The sequence below is a fragment of the Planococcus citri genome, chromosome 3 (assembly GCF_950023065.1).
Source record: "Planococcus citri chromosome 3, ihPlaCitr1.1, whole genome shotgun sequence".
Lineage (NCBI taxonomy): Eukaryota > Metazoa > Arthropoda > Insecta > Hemiptera > Pseudococcidae > Planococcus > Planococcus citri.
The window spans coordinates 76,470,893-76,495,232 of NC_088679.1; the positions used below are offsets into that span (position 1 = coordinate 76,470,893).

General features: G+C 35.2%; 1 protein-coding gene across 2 annotated transcripts in view; it reads left to right on the forward strand.

The window, feature by feature from the left end:
* The window catches only part of LOC135839353 (neuronal acetylcholine receptor subunit alpha-10-like), a 198,087-nt gene that overhangs the window by 99,276 nt on the left and 74,471 nt on the right, over window positions 1-24,340 (forward strand). For both annotated transcript variants that reach the window (XM_065355345.1, XM_065355346.1), the window contains exons 3-4: window positions 4,320-4,474; window positions 8,955-9,138. In XM_065355345.1, coding sequence (XP_065211417.1) covers window positions 4,320-4,474; window positions 8,955-9,138 — 339 coding nt within the window. The remainder of the gene's footprint in view (window positions 1-4,319; window positions 4,475-8,954; window positions 9,139-24,340) is intronic.

Below are 24,340 nucleotides of genomic sequence, written 5' to 3' on the forward strand. Positions count from 1 at the left end.
AAATTGCCAAAAAAAATTATGAAATTGAAATAAAATTTCCACAAATGCACGAAAAAATGATTAAAATTTCAAAAACGTTTTGAAAGATAATAAAACACCTATAAAAAAATATTAAAAATCGCCATAAAGTGAAGAAATTTCAGTGAAATTAGCCAAAAACGCACGAAAAAGAGTTGAAAACGTGCTAATGTGATGTGAATTCGAAAAAGTATTTAAATCCCTGTAAATCAAAAAAAAAAAAAACATTGAAATTTCAGAAAATTTTTCCAAAAATGCACGAAAAAGTATCTAAAACGTGTTGAAATAATTAAGAAACACCCAGAAGAGCACAAATATAAAAACATGCTTGAGAAAGAAAAATTACTGCAAATCATATTTAAAAAAGGATGAATTTTCAGTAAAAATTAATTTTCAAAATACCTTGTATAAAATGGTTCAAAAATCCAACTGTTTCTTAGTGGTTGAAATTTTATCAAAATTTTATCTCGCGTAGTTTAATCATTGCATGTTTAAATAAGCTCTAATTCGTAATTACAACTCACAACTATGTACGTAAGTTTTCCTTTGACAAATCGATGCATAAAAATTCAAAAAAAAGCAAGAAATCCCCCTTTGAAAATTCAATAGCCCAACGATTACAATATTCATGCAGCTTTCGAATTTAATACTTTTTATACGAGACGTGTTAGAATGTTACGAAAATATTTACTCGAAATTATTAATAACTCGACGGAGCCAAATGCGTTCATATCGGCGAAAATACCTCATTGAGAAAATATTATATTCTCGTACAACGAGTTAAATTTTCGTATAACTGCGGGCGTTCGTCGGTTGAAAAATTTAGAAAAAGAATTCATCTCATTGCTTTGGTAAATCGTATTTTAAACTTGGCTTGTGCGGTATTCGTGGGAATTTTTTTTTTTCTCTCTATTAATACTAATTCGCAACTAAATATATAATTTTTAAACCGATATAATCAAGCAGTCCGGTCGGACTGCCCCGCCAAGCAAGAAAAAAAAACGAACACAAAAAAAAACAAAACGATAATACCAAACGTGATGACAGTCCGGCCACTTACTGCTTATATTCCCTGAACAACTAAGCGTATTTTCGATGATGAATTTCTCGCGAATAAAAACACGCACGAATCTGATTTTTTGATATGTTGTTGGCATCAACGAGAGCTTTAATTTGGTATGCTTACAAACTTTCTACGGTAAAAAATGATGTAGATTGGAATACCCAAAGTTGGCATTTTGGGGTAATTTTTGAAATCACTAATCTTCGTGTTAAGAGAAAACTACTGAACCAATTCAAGTCAAATTTCGTACACTGGTGTAAATTAATGAGTTATTTTTAGATACAACGTCAGTTTTGAAAAAAAATTATTTTTGACCCCCTTTTTCTCAATTTTAAAATTTCTATCCCCCCTAAAACACCCCCAAAATGAAAATTTTTCGCGGTACCGTAGAAAAGGGTCATCTACATTATATTCGCCATCATTGTGCAAAATTTCAAGCAAATCGGTTCATTTGGAAAGGCTGTAGCCTTGTCAACGGAAATTTAAGCATGAAATTTCGTGATGAATATTTCCATTTTTCATCCTAAACCACCCAAAAAATGAAAATTGTTAGCTGTAACATAAAAAAGGGTCATCTACATCATATTCACTATCAATGTGCAAAATCTCAACCAAATCGGTTCATTAAAAGAGGCTGTAGCCTTGTCAACGGAAATTTCAGCATGAAAATTCATGAAAATTTCCGTTGACAAGGCTACAGCTTCTCCAAATGAACCGATTTGCTTGAAATTTTGCACAGTTGTATTAAATGTGATGCAGATGACCCTTTTTTATGGTACAGCAAACAATTTTTATTTTTAGGGTGATTGAGGGTGAAAAATGGAAATATTCATGAAATTTCATGCTTAAATTTCCGTTGACAAGGCTACAGCTTCTCCAAATGAACCGATTTGCTTGAAATTTTGCAAAATGATAGCGAATATAATGTAGATGACCCTTTTCTACGGTACAACGAGAAATTTTCATTTTTGGGGGGTTTTATGGGGGAAAGCAATTTTTAAATTGTGAAAAAGGGAGTCAAAAATGATTTTTTTAAATAACAAACGTTATATTTTGAAATAATACCCTAATTTAAATCACTGTACGAAATTTGACTCACATCAGTTCGGTAGTGTTCTTCTAGTGAGAAACTTTGTGATTTAATCAACAAATTATTCTAAAATTGTTGGTGTACCCGAATTCCCATTACTAATTTATAATAATCTACATTATTAAAAAAAAAAAAAAGTCGTGATATCAATCGAAAATACTTTTAAAAAGCAAAAATTCCGCCAACCAAAAAAAAAAAAACTTACCTATAAAAAAACAAAAAGAATTGTCAACAAAAATCTGATATTCTCAACTTCTTGGAGTATGTACCCAAATTCGCATTAACAATTTACAATATGTACACATTTAAAAAAAAAGTCGTGATATCCATCAAAAATACTTTTAAAAAGCAAAATTACCGCCAACCAAAAAAAAAAAAAAAAAAAAAAAAACTTGCAAAAAGAATTGTCAACAAAAATCTGTTCATTAAGTAACTTTATTGAAAAAATTCATGATATCAAAACATCGCCAAGCAATTTTCATTCAGCAGTTGTAATCAGGAATTGATATGGAATTTCAAATTAATTTGGTACTTACTGAAATAAAATATCCATAAGTTTGAGAACTGAATTGAAAAACCGGGCCAAGCGCCGGCGGAATTTATCGGTCCGGTTTTTCAATTCAGTTCTCAAACTTATGGATATTTTATTTCAGTAAGTACCAAATTAATTTGAAATTCCATATCAATTCCTGATTACAACTGCTGAATGAAAATTGCTTGGCGATGTTTTGATATCATGAATTTTTTCAATAAAGTTACTTAATGAACAGATTTTTGTTGACAATTCTTTTTGCAAGTTTTTTTTTTTTTTTTTTTTTTTTGGTTGGCGGTAATTTTGCTTTTTAAAAGTATTTTTGATGGATATATTTTCTCGAATACCTACCTACCTACTATACTCGCGATTATGTTTCGAATCGATTTCCAAAGGCGGCGGCATATTTTTCAAAACGAATATACCTACTATAAAGGCGTATTTGCATTTTCACAAACCTTTTTATATGTACAATACCGAAGTGTATAAACCTTTTATCAAAAACCTTACTCGTGAAACTATTTTGTATTTCAGTCTTCGTCGTCGTCGTATAATTCCCTCACATAAACTATACCTATATACAGCTGCATACTTCGTCCATCGTGTATGTGGCATTGGCTCGTGTTAATTATAATACCTATTCTAGTATTCTATTCAGTCTCTTTAACTCTGCGGAGAGAAAAAAAATTAATTCGAAATCGCGATTTTTCAACTAACGTTGCTCGTCGTCGTCGTAGGCACGAAAGCCCACAAAATAAAAATAAAAATTCGCATCGCAAATTGTTTTAGTAATTTCAATTTTTAATTTTTATCTTTATTTCGCTTCTTTCTAGCTTTGGCTTTTGTCTGCTCTGCGCGGCTAAACGAATCAGGGCTATTCGGTATTCTTATGAGAAAATAATTAAAACTTGGCTAAAACTTTCGTCGCAGTAATTTACCTAGCTACGTACCGTAATTTTTACGAAATTCTTAATCAAAGCTCGGTTTATACTCGTACTACGAGTATGATTCAGTTCAGCAGCGTGATACGAATCTCGTAGTTAGTACTTTACCTCCTTACCTCCCCTCGCTCCTATACCTAGTACCTACCTGCTACGTGAAGAATTTAGCCTATTAGTTTTTAGTCATTTTGTCTTAAGCATAAGCAAACTCAAAGGCTGTTCAGTGTTCACTTAGGTGAATTCGAAATTGTCAAAGTACAAAATACTAAATAAACATCATCTTAACAGCAAATATGTACCATCGTAATACCTACATAATAATCTAGGCGCAGATGAAAGAAGAACGAAGCTATATTTTGAAAATCATCGCAAACTCTCGACGATGACGATGACGACGACTACACGAAACAATAAAATCGTTATTTTATCAACGTACGTAAGACTTAAGCAAATGTTAATCGAACTCGATTTTATGATAAATTTCCAACTTGCTAAGCGGATTATTCTGCGGGTCACGATTCGTCGTCGTCGTTACTCGTTCTATACTTAACTTACTAACCATACCCTTTTGTACGTACTGGGCCTTTTTGTGACGTACACACACAAACGAGCTGGAAATTTCCAAAGCATATGTCGACTAATTTCGTTCACACGTTCTTTATTATTATTTTATAGGACGAAAAGAATCAAATACTCACTACCAATTGTTGGCTCACTCAGGTATGGACAGATCATCAGCTCAAATGGAACACGTCGGAGTTCGCCGGTATCAAAGTCATAAGAATACCGTACGATAAAGTATGGCGACCTGATACTATTTTATACAATAAGTAAGTTGTCGAGTTTTTTTTTTCACTTTTTAGGATAATGGCGGAAAGTTTTTTATTCGTTTTTTTCCGCTCCCAACTCCTAATAGTCCGGCATATGACAATAGGAGTAATTGCACCCCACCCCCCCCCCCCCCCCCGACGATCCTCCGGGACAACTTTTTTCTTAAAGGGGACATCCTAAGGAACATTTTAAAGCAAAGTTGCCAAAAAAAAGTTGGCCTTACTTACAAAATGGCGGCCATTTTGATTGACAGGTCAGCCGAAATCGCAGATTTTGCGTTTATAGGACTTGCACGAACTTTTTCAAACTTTACAAAGGTAGATCGAAAGATCATGCAAAAATTTATCAACTGTCAAAATTTCAAGTGCTAAAGTGCATTTTTCGATTTTTGGTAAATTTTTGAAAATCGAATATAGGCCAAAAATGGGGGAAAAATTAAAATTTTACCAAATTGACCAAGAAAGCTGAAATTTGGGATATACCCTATTTTCGACATGCCAAATCGATTGGAAACGGTTACAACCCGTTTTGAGCATTTCTGGAGCCTCCAGCAGATTTTTGAAACTCGATATTCCTACAAAATTCCATGAAATTGGAGTTGTAAAGCTAAAATCTATTCTAAAAACTAATTTCAATACGCTACGAAGTACTGCAGGTGAATTTCAAGTCGTTTTGGAGCCTCCAGCAACTTTTTGAAACGTTGTATGACGTTTTTTTGTAAAATTGAAATTTCTCAAAAGTACTTAGCTGGAATCTTCAAAATCATTTGAAACCACCATGTAGTCTGCAAAGTAAATTTCAGCTTGTCAACTCTATTTGATAAATTAATGTTGGGGAAATTTGAAGTTTCAAAAATCTATTGGAGGCTCCAGTAATTTTCAAAAAAGTCACTGGAGGCCCTAAAATGACTTGAATCCACCTGAAGTCGTCTTCAGAGGGTGTTAAAATTGGAGTGTAGAGTAAATTTCAGCTTTCCATCTCCATTTGATGAAATTTTGTGAAAATTTAAACTTTCAAAAATCTGCTGGAGGCTCCAGGAATTTTCAAAAAGTGGCTGGAGGATCCAAAACGACTTGAAATTCACCTGCAGTACTTCGTAGCATATTGAAATTAGTTTTTAGAATAGATTTTAGCTTTACAACTTCAATTTGATGAAATTTTGTGGGAATTTCGAGTTTCAAAAATCTGCTGGAGGCTCCAGAACCGCTCAAAACGGGTTGAAACCGTTTCCAATCGATTTGGCATGTCGAAAATAGGGTATATCCCAAATTTCAGCATTCTTGGTCAATTTGGAAATATTTTAATTTTTTCCCTATTTTTGGCTTAAATTCGATTTTCAAAAATTCACCAAAAATCGAAAAATGCACTTTAGCACTTGAAATTTTGACAGTTGATAAATTTTTGCATGATCTTTCGATCTACCTTTGTAAAGTTTGAAAAAGTTCGTGCAAGTCCTATGTTAAAACGCCAAATCTGCGATTTCGGCTGACCTGTCAATCAAAATGGCCTCCATTTTGTAAGTAAGGCCAACTTTTTTCTGGCAACTTTGCTTTAAAATGTTCCTTAGGATGTCCCCTTTAAGAAAAAAGTTGTCCCGGAGGATCGGCGGGGGGGTGCAATTACTCCTATTGTCATATGCCGGACTATAAAATTGTTACCTCGAGTGAGAAAATCACGCCATAAAATTTTCGGCCCTGTCGGTAAAAAAAGTGGTGCAGTTGAGCCCCTCCCCCCACCCTCTCAATTTTACAAAATAATAAAAAATCGAAGTATCAGACAAAATTTATGAAACTGCGATCTTTCTAAGTCCCTACTTAGGTAAAACCAACTTATATGCCAATTTTAGCCTCCTATCTTTACCTATGGCTAACCTAAGGATCAGAGGGGAGAGCTTTTATTCATACTCATTGGTGGAAAAAATATTTGTTGATGCCCAAAAGATGTCAGATTTCACGAGGAAAATTGTTCCAACCACATTGGTAAACATAAGTTGAGCTAGGTGCCCCCAACCCCCCCCGGCCCGGTTCTCAAAATATAGGTATCCATGGGCCACTTGTACCACAAACAGTTGAACTACAGTCAAGAGTTGAACTCAGTTTAACTCGTCGAAAACAATGAGTTAAACTTAGTTCAGATTTGAACGAGAGTAGTACAATCCGCCCCATAAGAAATTCAAAAATTCGCATTTTTACGTTCTTTTTACTTTCTAATTTCTAAACCTTAGATTTTGTCCATTTTCATCAGAAATACGGTTGAATGTTTTTGCCCTCTCTGCGTGATGAAAAAAGTGAGAATTGTCCCCTTTCTCTAAAAAATAAAAAAAGGAATAAATTTTTACTTTAAAAAAAAAATTTCAATGCGTATGTACCCACTCAGATTTGGTCTATTTTTATCAGAAAAGCATAATTTAATGTATTCGATGCATGCCACCCCAACTTCTACGATGAAAAAGGGGAACTTGGTCCCTCCCTCCCTCCGTCATATTTCTAGTTTCATTCTGACTGGATGAGTTGAATTAGTCAGCATTATTGTTTGGAGAACTAAAAGGTTTTTTTCTCAAAGAAAGGTCATTAAAAAAAAAACTCTGAAATGAGATTATATTTTTTTAAAAATAGGGTACCAATTTTTTCAATTTTTCAACTTTTTCAACTTTGAGAGGTCTTTAGGTACGTTACCAGCATTGTTTTTTTGGGTGGTTGGGGGGAGGGATTTGCTGAGGGAAAGTTTTTCTTGAAACAAGAATTATCCAATTTTCAAATAAGGCGATATCGATAGGGGGGATATAAGAATGGGTGATTTGGCCCCCGAGAGCTTTGGGGTGGATATTTGCATGGTAGATAGGTATCATTGATGCAAAATATCTCTCTAAAAATTCACCCCCCCCCCCCTTCACCTATAATTTCCCCCGAAAATGGTGTTTTTCAACTTGGTTCATCTTTTTTTTTAGGCAAGTACATATGATAATAATTATTGAGCACACCTACGAAACTGACATTTTTGAACGTTTTTGATCCCCCCACTCACAGTGTTGCCACCTTTTTTGTATGAAAAATTAGCTTGAAAATTTTCATAACTTAGTTTTCATATCGTTCCAACTCTCAAAAATTCTGAAAAAAATATATTATCGACAGCTTTTCATGCTGAACAATATATTAAAAAATTGGGGTGGTATTATGTGATAAAGTCAATTTTAAAAAAAAATTGAAAGTTTGCAAAAAATACGATTTTTTGATTTAAAACATGAAAAAAAGTTTTGAGTGGCCAAGTTGACCCATTCGACCCCTATTTTTACATATCCGTTGAAAAAGTTGAAAAAACCATTTTCACTCGATAAAATAAACTCATCACAAAAAAATCAAAATTTGAAAAAATTGATTTTCAATTCCGTCGTCGTCGTCGTCGCGTCGTTTCCTTATCAGCGGTAGGCCTGTTGGCCTGTCTGCTATGGTGTGAAACTTGGTGAGGATGAGTCTGAGGTATCGGCGAGTTTCCTCCTTGGCCTCCCTCAGCATCTTTTCCCCGTTGGTGTATATTGGAGGACCTGTTCTGGCGACCTTGTTTCCTCCATCCTTTCGACATGATTTCTCCAATCTTTCCTATACTTTTTCATCTTCTTCATGACTGGCTTCACTCCGAGATCTGCTGTTATTTTCTCAGATGGGATTCTGTCTCTGAGAGTCACCCCTGCCATTCTCCTCATGAATTTCATCTCTGCTGCCGTTATTTTTCTTTTATCAGATTTCTTCAGTGCCCATACCTTGCTCCCATAAGTCATCATCGGTATTGCAAGGGTATTGTACTCCTTCAATCTTGTTTTCTTTCGCACCTTACTGCTTCTCAGGGTCCTATTCATCAATCCCGTGACTCTCAGGAACTTTGCAATCTTTCCACCAACATCTACTTCTCCCTGGTATGATATCGTGTTCCCCAGGTATTTGAAATTATTGACCTGTTTGATGATTTTTCCATTTATTACAATCTTGCTTCTTACTAGTTCTTTTCCTTTATAAGCCATTGTTTTTGTTTTCTCTGGTGATATTCTCAAATCATACTTTTCCGATGTATTTTCTAGATTGTACATTGATCTCTGTAGGTCATCTTCTGTTTCGGCTAGTAGGTACTGCTTCATCATCTGCTAATAGTACTGTTGATATTTCCTCCCTTCTGTCTGTTCAAAAATTTCAAAAACCAGAGAAAAGACCAGTAAGTAAATCAAAATTTATCGAAAAAAATCAATTTTGATGAACAAAGTGTCGTTTTTGCATAGTTCGTCATCGTCAAGGGGGGCGACCTGAATCACTTTTTATCTCACCCATGATAACAACTTCGGGTGGGTGAGGAGGTGGGAGGTGGAAAATTCCAACTTTATATAATTAGGTGCACCCCAAGGTACTTATATAGATATTTCATTCGGTTCAGTGAACTGTGGAGCAATGCTTGAATTATGAATATGGTCAATTTCTCATTTTTTTTTTGCAGTGCTGATGCTCAATATACGTCCTCAGTCATCAACACCAATGTAATCGTGTCTCATACCGGCGAAGTGGTATGGCTAAGTCATGGAATTTATCGCAGTTCGTGCGACATCGATGTGCAATATTTTCCTTTCGATGTGCAGAGCTGCACACTGAAATGGGCCTCGTGGACTTACGATGGATATCAGGTGAGCGAAAAAAACAAATAATAACAGATCTAATGTAATAAAAAAATTTACACATCAATATTTCTATGGCTTTGGAGATAAAAGGTGACCAATGACCAAGTTGGAAAAAATGAATCAGATTATAGCTGGGTACTCTGTTTCTGACTTCTCGAATCGAGTGGTGGCAATTTAGAGTCATTTTGAAGGGCTCGACGAATTTTTTTAGTCTGCTAATTTTCAAAAATCAAGATGCCATTTTTCTGAAATTGAGGAAATATTTTGGAATACAAAAACGGTGTCAGTTTTTTTTTTTTTTTTGGTAATTATCGCCAATTTCAAGCAATCCATAAAAAACTGGCAAAACTTGACTGTAGCCTATAGACCGTATAGTAACTATCTCAGAAGTTACCCAACTTTGAAAAATTAGTCTCGAATACTTTACACGTTTTCTCCTGAAATATCTAATTTCGACAACTCAATTCACTTTTATACTTATACTAGTAGTGTATGTTGCGCACTTGCGCAGTATGTGTAACTTATTATAACAAAGTGTATGTAAATTGTATAAAACGTAGACGGGTGTATTGTCAAATCACAAATGTCTACCTACTAACCTTGTACACCTACAAGAAAGAGATACAAAGCTAGTGAAAAGGAGGGTTCTTCTTTTTACTACTAATGTGTGTGTTTCCATTTCGAGAAACGGTAGAGATTCCGTTACCAGCTATTTTTAGAATTAAATTGATGAAATTTTGAGTGGAAAATCGACGCTTGAAATGAAATTAGTGAGACGCGTAGGTTGACGACTAAATTCTATTAATGTTAAAGCGAAAACTATTCGCTCGCTTCGAAGAAAGACATCACTCGTGTGTGTGTGGAGGTATTTGTTGTGTATTTTGACGTCGTCGTTTACCTACGAGCATGTGATAAGTAAAATGAGCTGGCAATTTTAATTTGAAATACATAACAGAAAATTACGTGTAACAACACCTCGCTTCTTATGAGTTTCAGCTGAGAATCATTTTGTAAAATAACGAGTTTTTAATGTCCACGAGCAGATTTTTAAAAAACATTGGTAATACCTATACCTATATACAATTCGGTAACACCCTGCAAAGCTGAATTTGTCCCTTCATCCTTTGGATCAAACTACTTACAAACCATTTTACCTGTTAGTCCGGCATATGACAATAGGAGTAATTGCACCCCCCCCCCGATCCTCCAGGACAACTTTTTTCTTAAAGGGGACATCCTAAGGAACATTTTAAAGCAAACTTGCCAAAAAAAAAAGTTGGCCTTACTTACCAAATGGCGGCCATTTTGATTGACAGGTCAGCCGAAATCGCAGATTTTGCGTTTTAACATAGGACTTGCACGAACTTTTTCAAACTTTACAAAGATAGATCGAAAGATCATGCAACAATTTATCACCTGTCAAAATTTCAAGTGCTAAAGTGGGGTTTTCGATTTTTGGTGAATTTTTTAAAATCGAATTTAGGCCAAAAATGAGGGAAAAAATCAAAATTTTACCAAATTGACCAAGAAAGCTGAAATTTGGGATATACCCTATTTTCGACATGGCAAATCGATTGGAAACAGTTACAACCCGTTTTGAGCATTTCTGGAGCCTCCAGCAGATTTTTGATACTCGAAATTCCCACAAAATTTCATCAAAATGGAGTTGGAAAGCCAAAATTCATTCTGCAAACTACATAATTTCAATTCACTACGAAGTTGACTGCTGGTGGATTTCAAGTCGTTTTGGAGCCTCCAGCGACTTTTTGAAACTTTAAATTTTCACAAAGTTTCATCAAATGAAGATGGAAAGCTGAAATTTACTCTACACTCCAATTTTAACACCCTCTGAAAACGACTTCTAGTGGATTTTCAAGTCATTTTAGAGCCCCCAATGACTTTTTTGAAAATTACTGGAGCCTACAGTAGATTTTTGAAACTTGAAATTTCCCCAAAATTTCCTCAAACTAAGATGGAGAGTCGAAATTCATTCTGCAAACTAATCTCAATACGCTACGATGTTAACTGCTGGTGAATTTCAAGTCGTTTTGGAGACTCCAGCAACTTTTTGAAAGGTTGTATGACGTTTTTTTTTTGGAAAACTGAAATTTCCTAAAAGTAGCTAGAAGCTTCAAACCCATTTGAAACCACCATGTAGTCTGCGAAGTAAATTTCAGCTTGCCAACTCCATTTGATAAAATAATGTTGGGAAATTTCAAGTTTCAAAAATCTACTGGAGGCTCCAGTAATTTTCAAAAAAGTCGCTGGAGGCCCTAAAATGACTTGAACCCACCTGAAGTCGTCTTCAGAGGGTGTTAAAATTGGAGTGTAGAGTAAATTTCAGCGTTCCATCTCCATTTGATGAAATTTTGTGAAAATTTAAAGTTTCAAAAATCTGTCGGAGGCTTCAGGAATTTTCAAAAAGTCGCTGAAGGATCCAAAACGACTTGAAATTCACCAGCAGTTAACATCGTAGCGTATTGAGATTAGTTTGCAGAATGAATTTCGACTCTCCATCTTAGTTTGATGAAATTTTGGGGGAATTTCAAGTTTCAAAAATCAACTGGAAGGCTCCAGTAATTTTCAAAAAAGTCGCTGGAGGCCCTAAAATGGCTTGAACCCACCTGAAGTCGTCTTCAGAGGGTGTTAAAATTGGAGTGTAGAGTAAATTTCAGCTTTCCATCTTCATTTTGATGAAATTTTGTGAAAATTTAAAGTTTCAAAAATCTGTCGGAGGTTTCAGGAATTTTCAAAAAGTCGCTGGAGGCTCCAAAACCACTTAAAATTCACCTGCAGTACTTCGTAGCATATTGAAATTAGTTACAACTCCAATTTGATGGAATTTTGTGGGAATTTCGAGTTTCAAAAATCTGCTAGAGGCTCCATAACTACTCAAAATGGGTCGAAACCGTTTCCAATCGATTTGGCATGTCGAAAATAGGATATATCCCAAGTTTCAGCTTTCTTGGTCAATTTGGTAAAATTTTGATTTTTTCCCTCATTTTTGGCCTAAATTCGATTTTTAAAAATTCACCAAAAATCGAAAAACCCACTTTAGTACTTGAAATTTTGACAGGTGATGAATTGTTGCATGATCTTTCGATCTATCTTTGTAAAGTTTGAAAAAGTTCGTGCAAGTCCTATGTTAAAACGCAAAATCTGAGATTTCGGCTGACCTGTCAATCAAAATGGCCGTCATTTTGTAAGTAAGGCTAACTTTTTTTTGGCAAGTTTGCTTTAAAATGTTCCTTAGGATGTCCCCTTTAAGAAAAAAGTTGCCCCGGAGGATCGGGGGGGGTGCACGTACTACTATTGCCATATGCCGGACTATGTGCGGGCCATAATAGTCCAGGAAAAATAACAGGACCGTTCAAATGAGAGGGGGTTTCTAAAATGCTATTGACGCTGGGGAGGGGTGAAATTTCCCCCGACAGCGTTCGGGTTGATACTAGCATGGAAGGTGGGTACCATTGAGAAACTTCCACTTGAAAAATTTCAGATCCCCACCCCTTCCCTTTTTTGGGGGACCCCCCTTTTTCTGAAATTTCAAATAACACTTTTCTCAGCTCCATTTTAACCGATTTTGAAAATTTTTCTGGAAGTTATGTATAACCTTAGTAGGTATCCCCAAAAAAATTTTTAACCCCCTCCCCCCATATTTACCCCTCAAAATGACGTTTTTTTCATTTTTTATGCCTATTAACAGTCAAGATTACGAGGTACAATTTTGGAAACACGTTTTTGGATGTATTTTCGGCCCCCAAACATCATATGAAGAGTGATATTCCAAAACTCGCTTTGTCCATTTTTATCAAAGTTGGGTTTTCAGTGGTACTTGGTAGATGAAGTATTAACTCACATTCCTACATCATCAACTTACCAAAATGAGGTGTTAAACTCACCTAAATAGCCAATTCACTAAAAAATTTGAAAAAAATAACGTTCCAAAACGCGTTTTGTCCATTTTTATTGAAATTTTTTTCAGCAGTATTTAGTGGATGAAATGTATACCTACACTCCTACATCATAAATCCACCCAAATAAAGTGCTAAACTCGCCTAAAAAGCCAATTTACCCGTTTAAAGGGAAACTGTTTTTCCTCTCTCCTGAAAAGTTGTGAAAATCGACAAAGCGAGTTTTGGAATATCACTCTTCATATACTTTTTTTTAGAAATTTTTGCTTTGATGCGCCGTTGTGAAAAATTGGAAGAATGTGTTTTGGGGGGTAGGGGGTGAAATGGGAATTTTGAGAAAAATAACTATTAATGAGTAGGGTATCGTTTTCATATGATTCGATACCGCTGAGCACGAATATGACTTCAGATTTTCTGCTATAATCGCCTAGCCCTCTCCACAGCCCCCCCAGTCACCCCTAATTTTTAATATTTTTGAAACAGAGTTATTTTGATGATGTTGGCGTCGTTTTCATATGATTCGATACCGCTGAGCACGAATATGACCTCAGATTTTCTGCTACACTCACCTACCCCTCTCCAGAGCCCCTCAGCCCCCCTCAATTTTCACGATTTTCGAAATAAAAGTTATTTTGATGATGTTGGTTTCATTGCTATGGGAAAATTACATAAGTTCATTGTTATTGTACATAAAATTTCTCGTAGAATAAGCTACAGCACATGGCTCCCCCTTGAGGGGGGGTGGACCCTTGATTTTTTTCCACGCAGAAAACGTATCAAATCTGTATGTGTACTTGACTGTATAGGTATGCTGAGCATATGTGGCATAATAATTATTCATGATAACTGTAACTTGAGTATGTATGAGTATGTATTTTATAATTCAATGACTACCTACATAAAAAATCACAAGAAAAAAATATGGTAACGAATTACTTATAAAAAAAAGTAAAGAATGTTAATTTGTGATTCACTTAATCGTCATGATCACTAATGTCATCATCTGTGGTATAACTTTCGTCGCTGGAATAGTTGTAATCGTCATTTTCGAGGTCATAATCGCTATCATCTTCGTCGTCATCGCTATCATTTATATCGTTGTCATCACATTTTTCGTCGTTATTGTCTTTTGCATCGTCGTCTCGTTCATCGTCGTCTCGTTCATCGTCGTCTCGTTCATCGTCGTCTCGTTCATCGTCGTCTCGTTCATCGTCGTCTCGTTCATCGTCGTCTCGTTCATCGTCGTCTTCTTCATCGTCATCGTCAACTTTTTCTTCTACTAGGTCCACTTCTTTTGGATCATCAGGATCCTCGTCATCGAATATTGTGGTATTTTTATTTGTGCAAGACACCCCTTCGCTGTGTGATACTAATGTTCCTGTATCCATTCCAACACGTTCTGTGAAATAGATACGCCACATATGCTCCTCATACCTACACAGTATCTATACACATACAGATTTGTTACGATTTCTGCATAGAAAAAATTCAAGGGTCCACCCCCCCCCCGAGGGGGAGCCATGTGCTGTAGCTCATTCTACGAGAAATTTTATATACAATGACGATGAACTTATGTAATTGTCCCATAGCAATAAAACTGAATGAGATATGACTAAAAAATCATTCAGGGGGGCAAAGATCCACCAAAGGGGGAGGATAATGGTCGAGTGTGTTAATCTGTAATAGTCATAATACAAATTTATTTCATAACACATACGATCGCCTTTTTTTCACTCGTGTACCTAATGGAAATAATGATTTTATGAAGGGGTAGGGGGGAGGGGGTGAACCCCAAATCAACTCATCACTGGAGAGGGGTAGGTGAGGGTAGCAGAAAATCTGAAGCCATATTCGTGCTCGGCGGTATCGAATCATATGAAAACGACGCCAACATCATCAAAATAACTCTGTTTCAAAAATATTAAAAATTAGGGGGACTGGGGGGGCTGTGGAGAGGGCTAGGCGATTATAGCAGAAAATCTGAAGTCATATTCGTGCTCAGCGGTATTGAATCATATGAAAACGATACCCTACTCATTAATAGTTATTTTTCTCAAAATTCCCATTTCACCCCCTACCTCCCAAAACACATTCTTCCAATTTTTCACCACGGCGCGTCAAAGCAAAAATTTCTAAAAAAAAGTATATGATGTTTGGGGGCCGAAAATACATCCAAAAACGTGTTTCCAAAATTGTACCTCGTAATCTTGACTGTTAATAGGCATAAAAAATGAAAAAAACGTCATTTTGAGGGGTAAATATGGGGGGAGGGGGTTAACAATTTTTTTGGGGATACCTACTAAGGTTATACATAACTTCCAGAAAAATTTTCAAAATCGGTTAAAATGGAGCTGAGAAAAGTGTTATTTGAAATTTCAGAAAAAGGGGGGTCCCCCAAAAAAGGGAAGGGGTGGGGATCTGAAATTTTTCAAGTGGAAGTTTCTCAATGGTACCCACCTTCCATGCTAGTATCAACCCGAACGCTGTCGGGGGAAATTTCACCCCTCCCCAGCGTCAATAGCATTTTAGAAACCCCCTCTCATTTGAACGGTCCTAGCTCCACCCCCCTTGGGGGTAGAAGGAAAGTTGATATATCACTAGATCGGGAATTTGACGTAGATTATTTTACCTGTTGACATATTTTCGCTAAAATGCAATGCGGCGGAGAAAATTGCAAAAAACTGATTTTGGGGGGCGTAGATCCACAATAGGGGAGAACGCTCACCAGGGACGCGCGGGGACTCATCGGATTCGTGTTCAGCACACAAAAATGAACCAGTATACCAAAATTCAGCTTGCTACCTCAATTTTCCCTATGACTCCTTTTTTTGGTCTAATTTTCCTGGACTATAAGGTCATCTACAAAATTCGCTCAAATTAGTTGATTAGACTGTGTTTATAGTGTTGGATTTTGAGAAGTTTTAGTGTATGGATAACTTTAGCTTCAAATATAGACGTTGTATATCCAACTCAATTTTTCATTTTTGCCTCGAAACAAAACATAAATAAAATATGTACAAATATATAAAATAAACTCCAAACATATATAATAGTTTTTCGACGACTTCTGGAGGAAAAAATTAATTACACGACGAATTTGCGTCCTTATAACAGCTAGGTGTTTTTTTTTTTTTTTTTTTTTTTGTTTCTTTTTCATATTCCAAATGAAAAATAATTACAAAAATATATAACGCGAACGTTTGGTTCGGCTCTCGTTTTCTCCTACCTCGTCCTATGTTCGCATAATCTTTCTTATTCACACTATAGCATAGTGTAGGTACCGGCGTTAAAACAGTTATCTTTTCAAACATAAATTAATTTCGTTAGGTAGGGCGAAAGAAAAAGGCGAAAAAATGGTAGACATCGACTTTTTTTTTTTTTGTTACCTATACCTAACTATATAGGTATATCATCTATCAAGCACCTACTTCTTTAGTATAACACCTCGAAAAAAAACTGTGCAACGAATTCGTATCCATTTCCATTAGTCGCAGGCATTCGTTGAAGCCCTGCAAGCTATACGAGTGTGCAATGATTTAAGTTTACAACAACGTTCCATCAAATTCGCCGGTATAAACCATCAAAGCCGCAGCCGCCGATAAACCGCTCAAGCTTTAATTAACTTCCGATAATGGTAGAAAGTCCAGACACGCACGGCGAGATTTTTACACTTAAAAAACTCCGAATAGGTGGCAGCAGGCTTCGAGTATAATATGCCGCCGCGGCCGCGTGCGTTTCGTTAGGATGAAAAATTCAAAGGTATTTGCCTTTTAGCTTCGACTTTGCGCCTTAATTAAAACTAAAAAACTATTAATGAAAACGTTGTGTAGATATACCAAAGCAACAACAAGAACAGCGAAAAAAACAACGTTCCTGTTTCGAAGGCGATGGAACCTTCTGCAACTCGAAATGTTTCCAGAATTTTGATCAGATGTGTACATTTCTTCAATTTGTAACCTTTTTTTTCCTATATCTTGAACCGTCAACATTGCAGCCCCGTTCTTTTTTTTTTCTACAACCTCCAGAAAAACCGTAGGTATATAATTCGGTCTTGGAAATGAAATAAAATATCTTCATCTATTGCAATTCAGCTTTCACCGCGAAGCTTGTCAGAAAATGAATTAGGTATTCAATGCGATTTATCAAATATTCGTCGTTTAAACGCCTCCTCTAAAATGTTAGCAAATTTTCATTGCATATTTAGGTATTTATTTACACGTACCTACTCGTAGATAGGTATCCTAAACGTAAAAGCTCGAGTCAAACCACCCACTCATATGTACACATACGAGAGTATAGCTACACAATGAAAGTTTACAAGATGAGAAGTTTTTTCGACTGAATTTAAACTTCATTTAGAAAATTTTAGACGCCAACAACACTCCCCACTCACTTGTTTTTGTTTTACTACGATACTTTTTCGTCTTTCCTTCCTCATTTGGATCACCCTCCCTAGACACATTCGCTAGATTTATGAACGAATAATTTTCTAATAATTAATAACGACAAAGAAGTAGTTTCGTTTTAATTAAAATCAATTATTTTTGCATTCTGTTTGAAAACGTAACTACTACCTATACGGGAATTATGAGTACATGGGCTCCCTTCCTATGTATACCTTGTCTTGCCTTTTAACCCACGACTAAGTCAACTTCCGACATAATTTATTACCTCGTGTGGCAAACGGGAGAACGTGTTAACTTTAGTAAGTAATTAATAGCGATACCATTTTTTGGCATCATATTGTATTCCACGAAATGCAGAAATTATACAATGCACATACTATGAAGTTACAAGTACTTTCCAACCTGGGGGTTGTTTTTTTCCTTGCACCATTCCCCCTCCCACCACCCCACCCCCCAATCAATCAAGTTTTGTAGTATTTGAAATCAATTGGAGAGTTGAGCAGGTCGGAGCAACGTCAGTTACCCAGCAGAAGTACGAGTAGAGGTACATAGGAAGGTATTCTCATTTTCAACACATCAAAACAGCAGTCAGCATTGACTAGAAACCTGTCGAATTACTTATCATTGTTCAGATTCTGACTTCAAGTACCTACAACACTAATCACATCATTTATCCAACCCCTCGCGAAGAATAAAACACTGTGATAAGCAATTACTATCTGAAAATAAAATTGAAAAACAATAGGTAGGTACCTAATGAAATTGAAAATTTTCAAAATGAAATGATTCTGAACATTGAATTGAAGACACGAAAATTCTGAAAATAGAACCAATAACAACTGAATATACATATAATAGAAAAATCCAAAAATAGAATCAAAAATTTAAAATAAAACTGAAAAATCTGATCGTTTAACCGACAAAACAAGATAAAAATGAAAACTCTAAAATGGAACCTAAATCTTTGGAGAAAAATAAAACTGAAAAAATAAAATTGAAAAATCTGAGTATAAAATGAAATACAAGTAGAAAAAATGAAATCGAAAACTGAAAAAGTAGAACAGAATCAAAAGATGAAAATTAAAATCTTTTTTTCAGAAGATTGAACCGAAGACGCGAGATGAAATTAAAAACTATAAAAACAGAACCAAAATGCAAAAAAAAAAAAACAAAACCGTAAAATAAAGCTACAAAATCTAAAAATAAATCGCAAAGCTTTTAATTTTGAAAGTGAAATCAAAAAGTGAAAGCGAGATCAAAAACTTCAGAAATGAAACCAAAAACTGAAAGTAGAGCCCAAAAATTCTGAAAATGAAATCGAAAACGTTGAACATAATAAAAACTGGAAATGAAACTGAAAATTTAAGAAATGAAAACCAAAACTGAAAATTAAAATTGAAAATTTGGAAAATACATTATAATAAAAACTGAAACAAAAATCAAAAACATCGAAAATCTGATCAAAAACTGAAAATGAAATTTCAAATTCTGAAAAATAATTCAAATCTGAAAATAAAACTAAAAACTTTGAAAAGAAATCAAAAACTGAAAATGAAATAAAAAACTTGTAACATTAAAAACTGAAAATAAAACCAAAAATTCATAAAAGTATTTCAATAACTGAAAATAAAATCATAAACTTTGAAATAATAAATACTAAAAATAAACTCGAAAAATCTGAAAAAGAAAATAGAAAATTCTAAAGATAAAAAACAAAACTGAAAATAAAACCAAAAACTTGAAAAAAAAACAATTGAAAATTCTAAAAATGAATCAAAAACTGAAAAACAGATAAAAAATGCTGAAAATGAAGTCGAGAAAAGAACATTTTAAAACTTTGAAAATGGACCAAAACTGAAAATGGAACTGAAAATTCTGAAATTGAAATCCAAAACTGAATGTAAAATCTCAATTGAAAATTGAAACGAAAATAATTCAGAATACGAATTCAAAAACTTTGGAACTGCCCATGGAGCTATCCTGCTACAAGAATCAACTTTCATCACCTTACTATGCATTTTATCTGAGAGAAGGTCCGTATGCATCACTGAAGATACTGCAAGTATTTAGTATACACTTCCTACTTCTGCTCTAATCAACAATAACACAAAAATCACATGTTTCATATGCCATGAATTTGGTCACACCACAAATCAGTGTGAAATGTTAGTATAGCTATGAAAATGCTGCAAACGTTTCAAATACTTCAACAATAGGTACAAGTACAATCAGAAAATAATAATGATTCAAAAGACTCAAATGTAATAAAATCATCACTAAAATTCCTGAAAATAAATCTTATGAAAATAACCATTCCAAAACAACCTCATAGAAAATGAACCTGCAAATAAACCTGATGACAACATTGTATGTGTAACTTGTAAGTGAGCAAACTTCATCTGATAATTCTGAACCTAGCCGAGAATCTCTCACTAGTAAGCCCTTACAACAGACTCAATCAGTAAACCTAACTAAATCCAGTGAAAATGAGATTCCTAGTTCTTTCCCAGACACAAGTTATGAAAACACCCTTATCAACCTACTCTGAATCCTCAATTTTCTTCTATTAATACCGATACTATTCAAACCCAAAATTCATCCTCAAATCCAAAAAAAAAAAAAAACTGAACCAATTGAATTTGAAACCAACCCAACCTCAAAAGTGGTAAATAACAGTAATTCCAAGAAATTGAAAACTAAAAATGAACCAATTTCTATAAAGGAGCAGCTCAAATCATGCGAAGAAAAATTTCAAATTAAATAAAAAGGAATATCCAATAACATTTTCAAATTTTCAAGTTGTGATGGATATGTTAAAAGGATAAAGTGACCCAATATCAACAATTACACAATTTATAAAAATGATATAGGCAGCTTATATCTCTTTTGAACTATTAAGTACATAGTACTATCTTATGAATCTATGTACAAACTATGTTACTGAATAGGTAGGTTCATATTAAGTTCTCTATCTTAGAATATCATAATATGTTATTATCTGCTCTTCCGCATATAACCGAACAAGTAGGTACATCTACATACCTATCAATCATTCAATAAGATTTGTAATGTGTATGAGAGAGAAATGAAAGAAAGGGAACTAAACTTCCACACAATAATTCAAAGTGTTGAACGATGACACCAAACACAAATTGAAGCGTGAAAGGAACTGTGAATCTCACTTGTTGTGTATACCTATTACCTATTGAATAAGATTGGAGAGAGAAACGATAAAAAATGAATTGTACTTCCACACTATTTCATAATCAGCATGAAATTTTTGCTATGTCCCTACAGTTGAATGATTATGAAAAAAGAATGTCAAATTTGAATTTAAATTTTCATACATGCTAAACATTGTCTTATGTCGGAGCTTTGGTCTCTGTCATACACATTGGTCTTACATACCAAACTAAAGCTTGGTTCATATACAGTATCTACAGGGTGCCCAGAAATATCGTGAAACTCTGAAAAAGTTTTTCTGTTAAATGTTTCGAGGTTGATCACACTGAATGATAGTAATGATATCACATGATTGGTTGTTAGACTAAAGTGATAACATTGTACCAATCATATGCATCTATTTCACGTTGCCTACTTATATTTTTAATGAAAAAAACTTTCTTTGGGGTTCACAATATTTCTGGGCACTCTGTACATGTAAGAATTGAAACATATATCGGTATTAGGTACACGCTGCATATGTATTTCATTTCTGTTTTATCATTGATATTTATCTTCCTTTATCTGGCAAGTCTTATTTTACTTTGCACTGTTTGTACATTTTTTAATTAAATCAGCTATAGATATTGATCGAATCATTTATTTTGATTAATACTACTTATCACAGAGTAAGATAAGGTTAGAGAGAGGTTCACAAAATATATATGCTTCAACAGAATTAGGTTATTATAATTTCAAAAAGGTTCGTTCGCATTGCACGTAGATATAAAATAAATGGACTTGCGTCACCTATTCCACGTTTCTGTCATATTTTTCTGTGGTAAGTATTTCTGTTTATAATCTTTCTGTTTGTCTTATAAACCAAAGTGTTTTGAGGTTGTCAATTTGTTACAGTCAACTACTCACCTTCGAGATCAATTCCCAGAAAGGTAAATGCCAAAACATTGCAACATGAGCCTGGATTTGTTCAGTATATGATGGATATGGGCATCGATAAACCATTAACCAAATTAAGCAAAGCGGAATTGGTCAGTGTAATTCGTAAAGCTTACCAAAAGCTTAAGGATGGATTGGTTGGTTTGACATTATCTAGTATACTTACCTACTGATAAATAACGGAGTAGGGCATTACTAGTTATTCAGAATTTAGTTAGGTGACCTTGTTTTCGCATAATTAAGAACGTGGGCAGTGAAATAAGACCTAATGGTTATTTCCACCTCGACTTCACGTTATTTTTTTTTATTTTTTGATATCTAGGTTGAAAGCATCCTCAAAGGTACAGGAGACACCACACAGTCCTAGTGACCTGTCTTTGTTATAGTCTAGGTTGGAATGTATCGGAAGTACAATTCTGACAAAATTGAACTATGATATTTTTTTCTGAATTGACGTAATTAATTTTTGGTTTTTAGGAAGATATCATATCATATGATCTAAGAGATGTGCTGGACAGGTATAAAGTAAGACTGGGCATTATAAGCAGCGCGGAAGCCACTAGAAGAAATATACGAATGCCAAAACCAGGACTGTGGACTGAACCATATTTTTATTATAAAAGCACAAAAAAGTAGTTTCGTTTTAATTAAAATCAATTATTTTTGCATTCTGTTTGAAAATGTAACTACTACCTACCTACCTACCTACCTACCTACCTACCTATACTTACGATAATTATTAGTACATGGGCTCCCTTCCAGTACCTTGTCTTGCCTTTTAGTGGGACTGAAAATTAATAAAGGGAAGACCAAAACTATGTGCAATGGGTTTGTAGCTGACAACAAAAGCGCCCAGATGGAGGATGATGAAATTAAGATGGTTGACAGATTTGTGTACCTGAGCCAAGATGTGACAATGAACAACAATTTCAACAGAGAAATATCCAGGAGAATGAAGGCATCACGGACCGCATACTAGAGGCTATGAGGAATAATCAGAGATAAGTCAATACCAATGTCTGGGAAGGAAGGTAACCAATCAATGCATTATTTCAGTGGCCTCATATGTTAGCGAGATGTGGGCATTGACAAAGAAGCTGGAAGATAGAATGGTCAAGATGCAGAGGCGAATGGAGCGGTCAATGCTGGGGATAATGCAGCGAGACAAATGGACAGTGGAGAAAATTTGGGAGACCACAGAGGGATGACAGACATTATGGAGATGGCCATGCAGAGCAAGTGGCACTGGTCTGGTCAAGTTGCTAGAAGCGGGGATCAGCGATGGGAAATAAAAGACAACAGGGTGGAGACCATCGACTTTTATTGACCTAGACCTAGACCGCTAATCATACTCGAAAAAAAACAATTGGTTATGTCGCCAACTCTGTGTAATAAACAAACGCAACTGCGCATGCGTCAACAACTGATGATGTGAGTGTGTGTGAGTCTGTGTGTATATGTGTGTATATTGCTGTTAGTAATTGAGTTGTGTTTAAACTCAACTGAACTACTAACAGCAATATACACACATATACACACAGACTCACACACACACTCATCATCATCAGTTGTTGACGCATGCGCAGTTGCGTTTGTTTATTACGGGTATGATTTATTGTTACGACAGAATAGGTGAATCGCACAACAGAAAAGGTGGTCTAAACGACAGGCCCGACAAATAAAAGAAATGCCCGACCAAAAAAGAAATTGAACGACAGAAAAAAAAGTTGAACGACAATCATATGTTTGCATGACAGATAAAAAATGTGTAATGGGAGAAAATGATCACATTTATGTCACCTATACTGGGAGAAAACTAACCAATTTCTCCCACCTAAAGTGACAGAAAGCTGTCAGGAACCAGTCATCTATACTGGGAGAAAACATTTTATGCCATCTTATACTGGGAGAAAAATATCATTTTTCTTACATCTATACTGGGAGAAAAAATCGACCTACATCATACATAATTATGCCGATTATATGCCACTTGAGTGGGAGAAATATTATGGCGTAATCTGTCAGTTCAAAAAATACGTGGTATTTTTCTCATTTGATCGACGTCGAATTTTCCCATCACTGAAATCATGCGACTTTAATGACCACTCATCTATAGATCGACCCTACATGCTGCCCCGTATACCTACCTAATCGATTTTACCTATTTATTCTCAAATATGACGCAACTTCCGGAAATATTACTTCCGAGATGATGCAATCGACTAGATATTACGTCATATTCTCGACATCCTATTCGTTCCTTAATACTTCCGGGGGTAACGCTTAGCCAATCATAATTAATGGCGCGCGCACAACTTACCCTCTCTTTTTTTCCTAAAAATCATAATTTCATAAGAAGCGATCCGAGCAATAACTCTCTCGGCACTCTTCTTTTTCTGCTCGTACTGTTCGGTAAAGTGCAAGTTCTGGTTCGGTTCCTGTGTTAAGTATGAGATCGATGTTCGTTGATGGGCTTGGGACTCGCTCCCAACCCAGTGGCCGTTCTTTCTAAGTTCGTTTCGATGCCGTATTTTTCTAAGTATCGTCTTTTTGACTTAGAAATATTTTCACTTCTGGACTAGTAATGTTTCCAGTCTAGGTCAACCTGGCGACCTTTCACCTTATAATCATCTCATATGGACCAGCGAAATAACCCCCAGAACTATAGAGAGTCCGTAATTGAATAATTACGTATTTCGCGTCCCTTAGTGGACAGTTGGAGATTGCTCATCGACCTCGGATCGCCTTCTGTAAGTTTATCATGGAGAT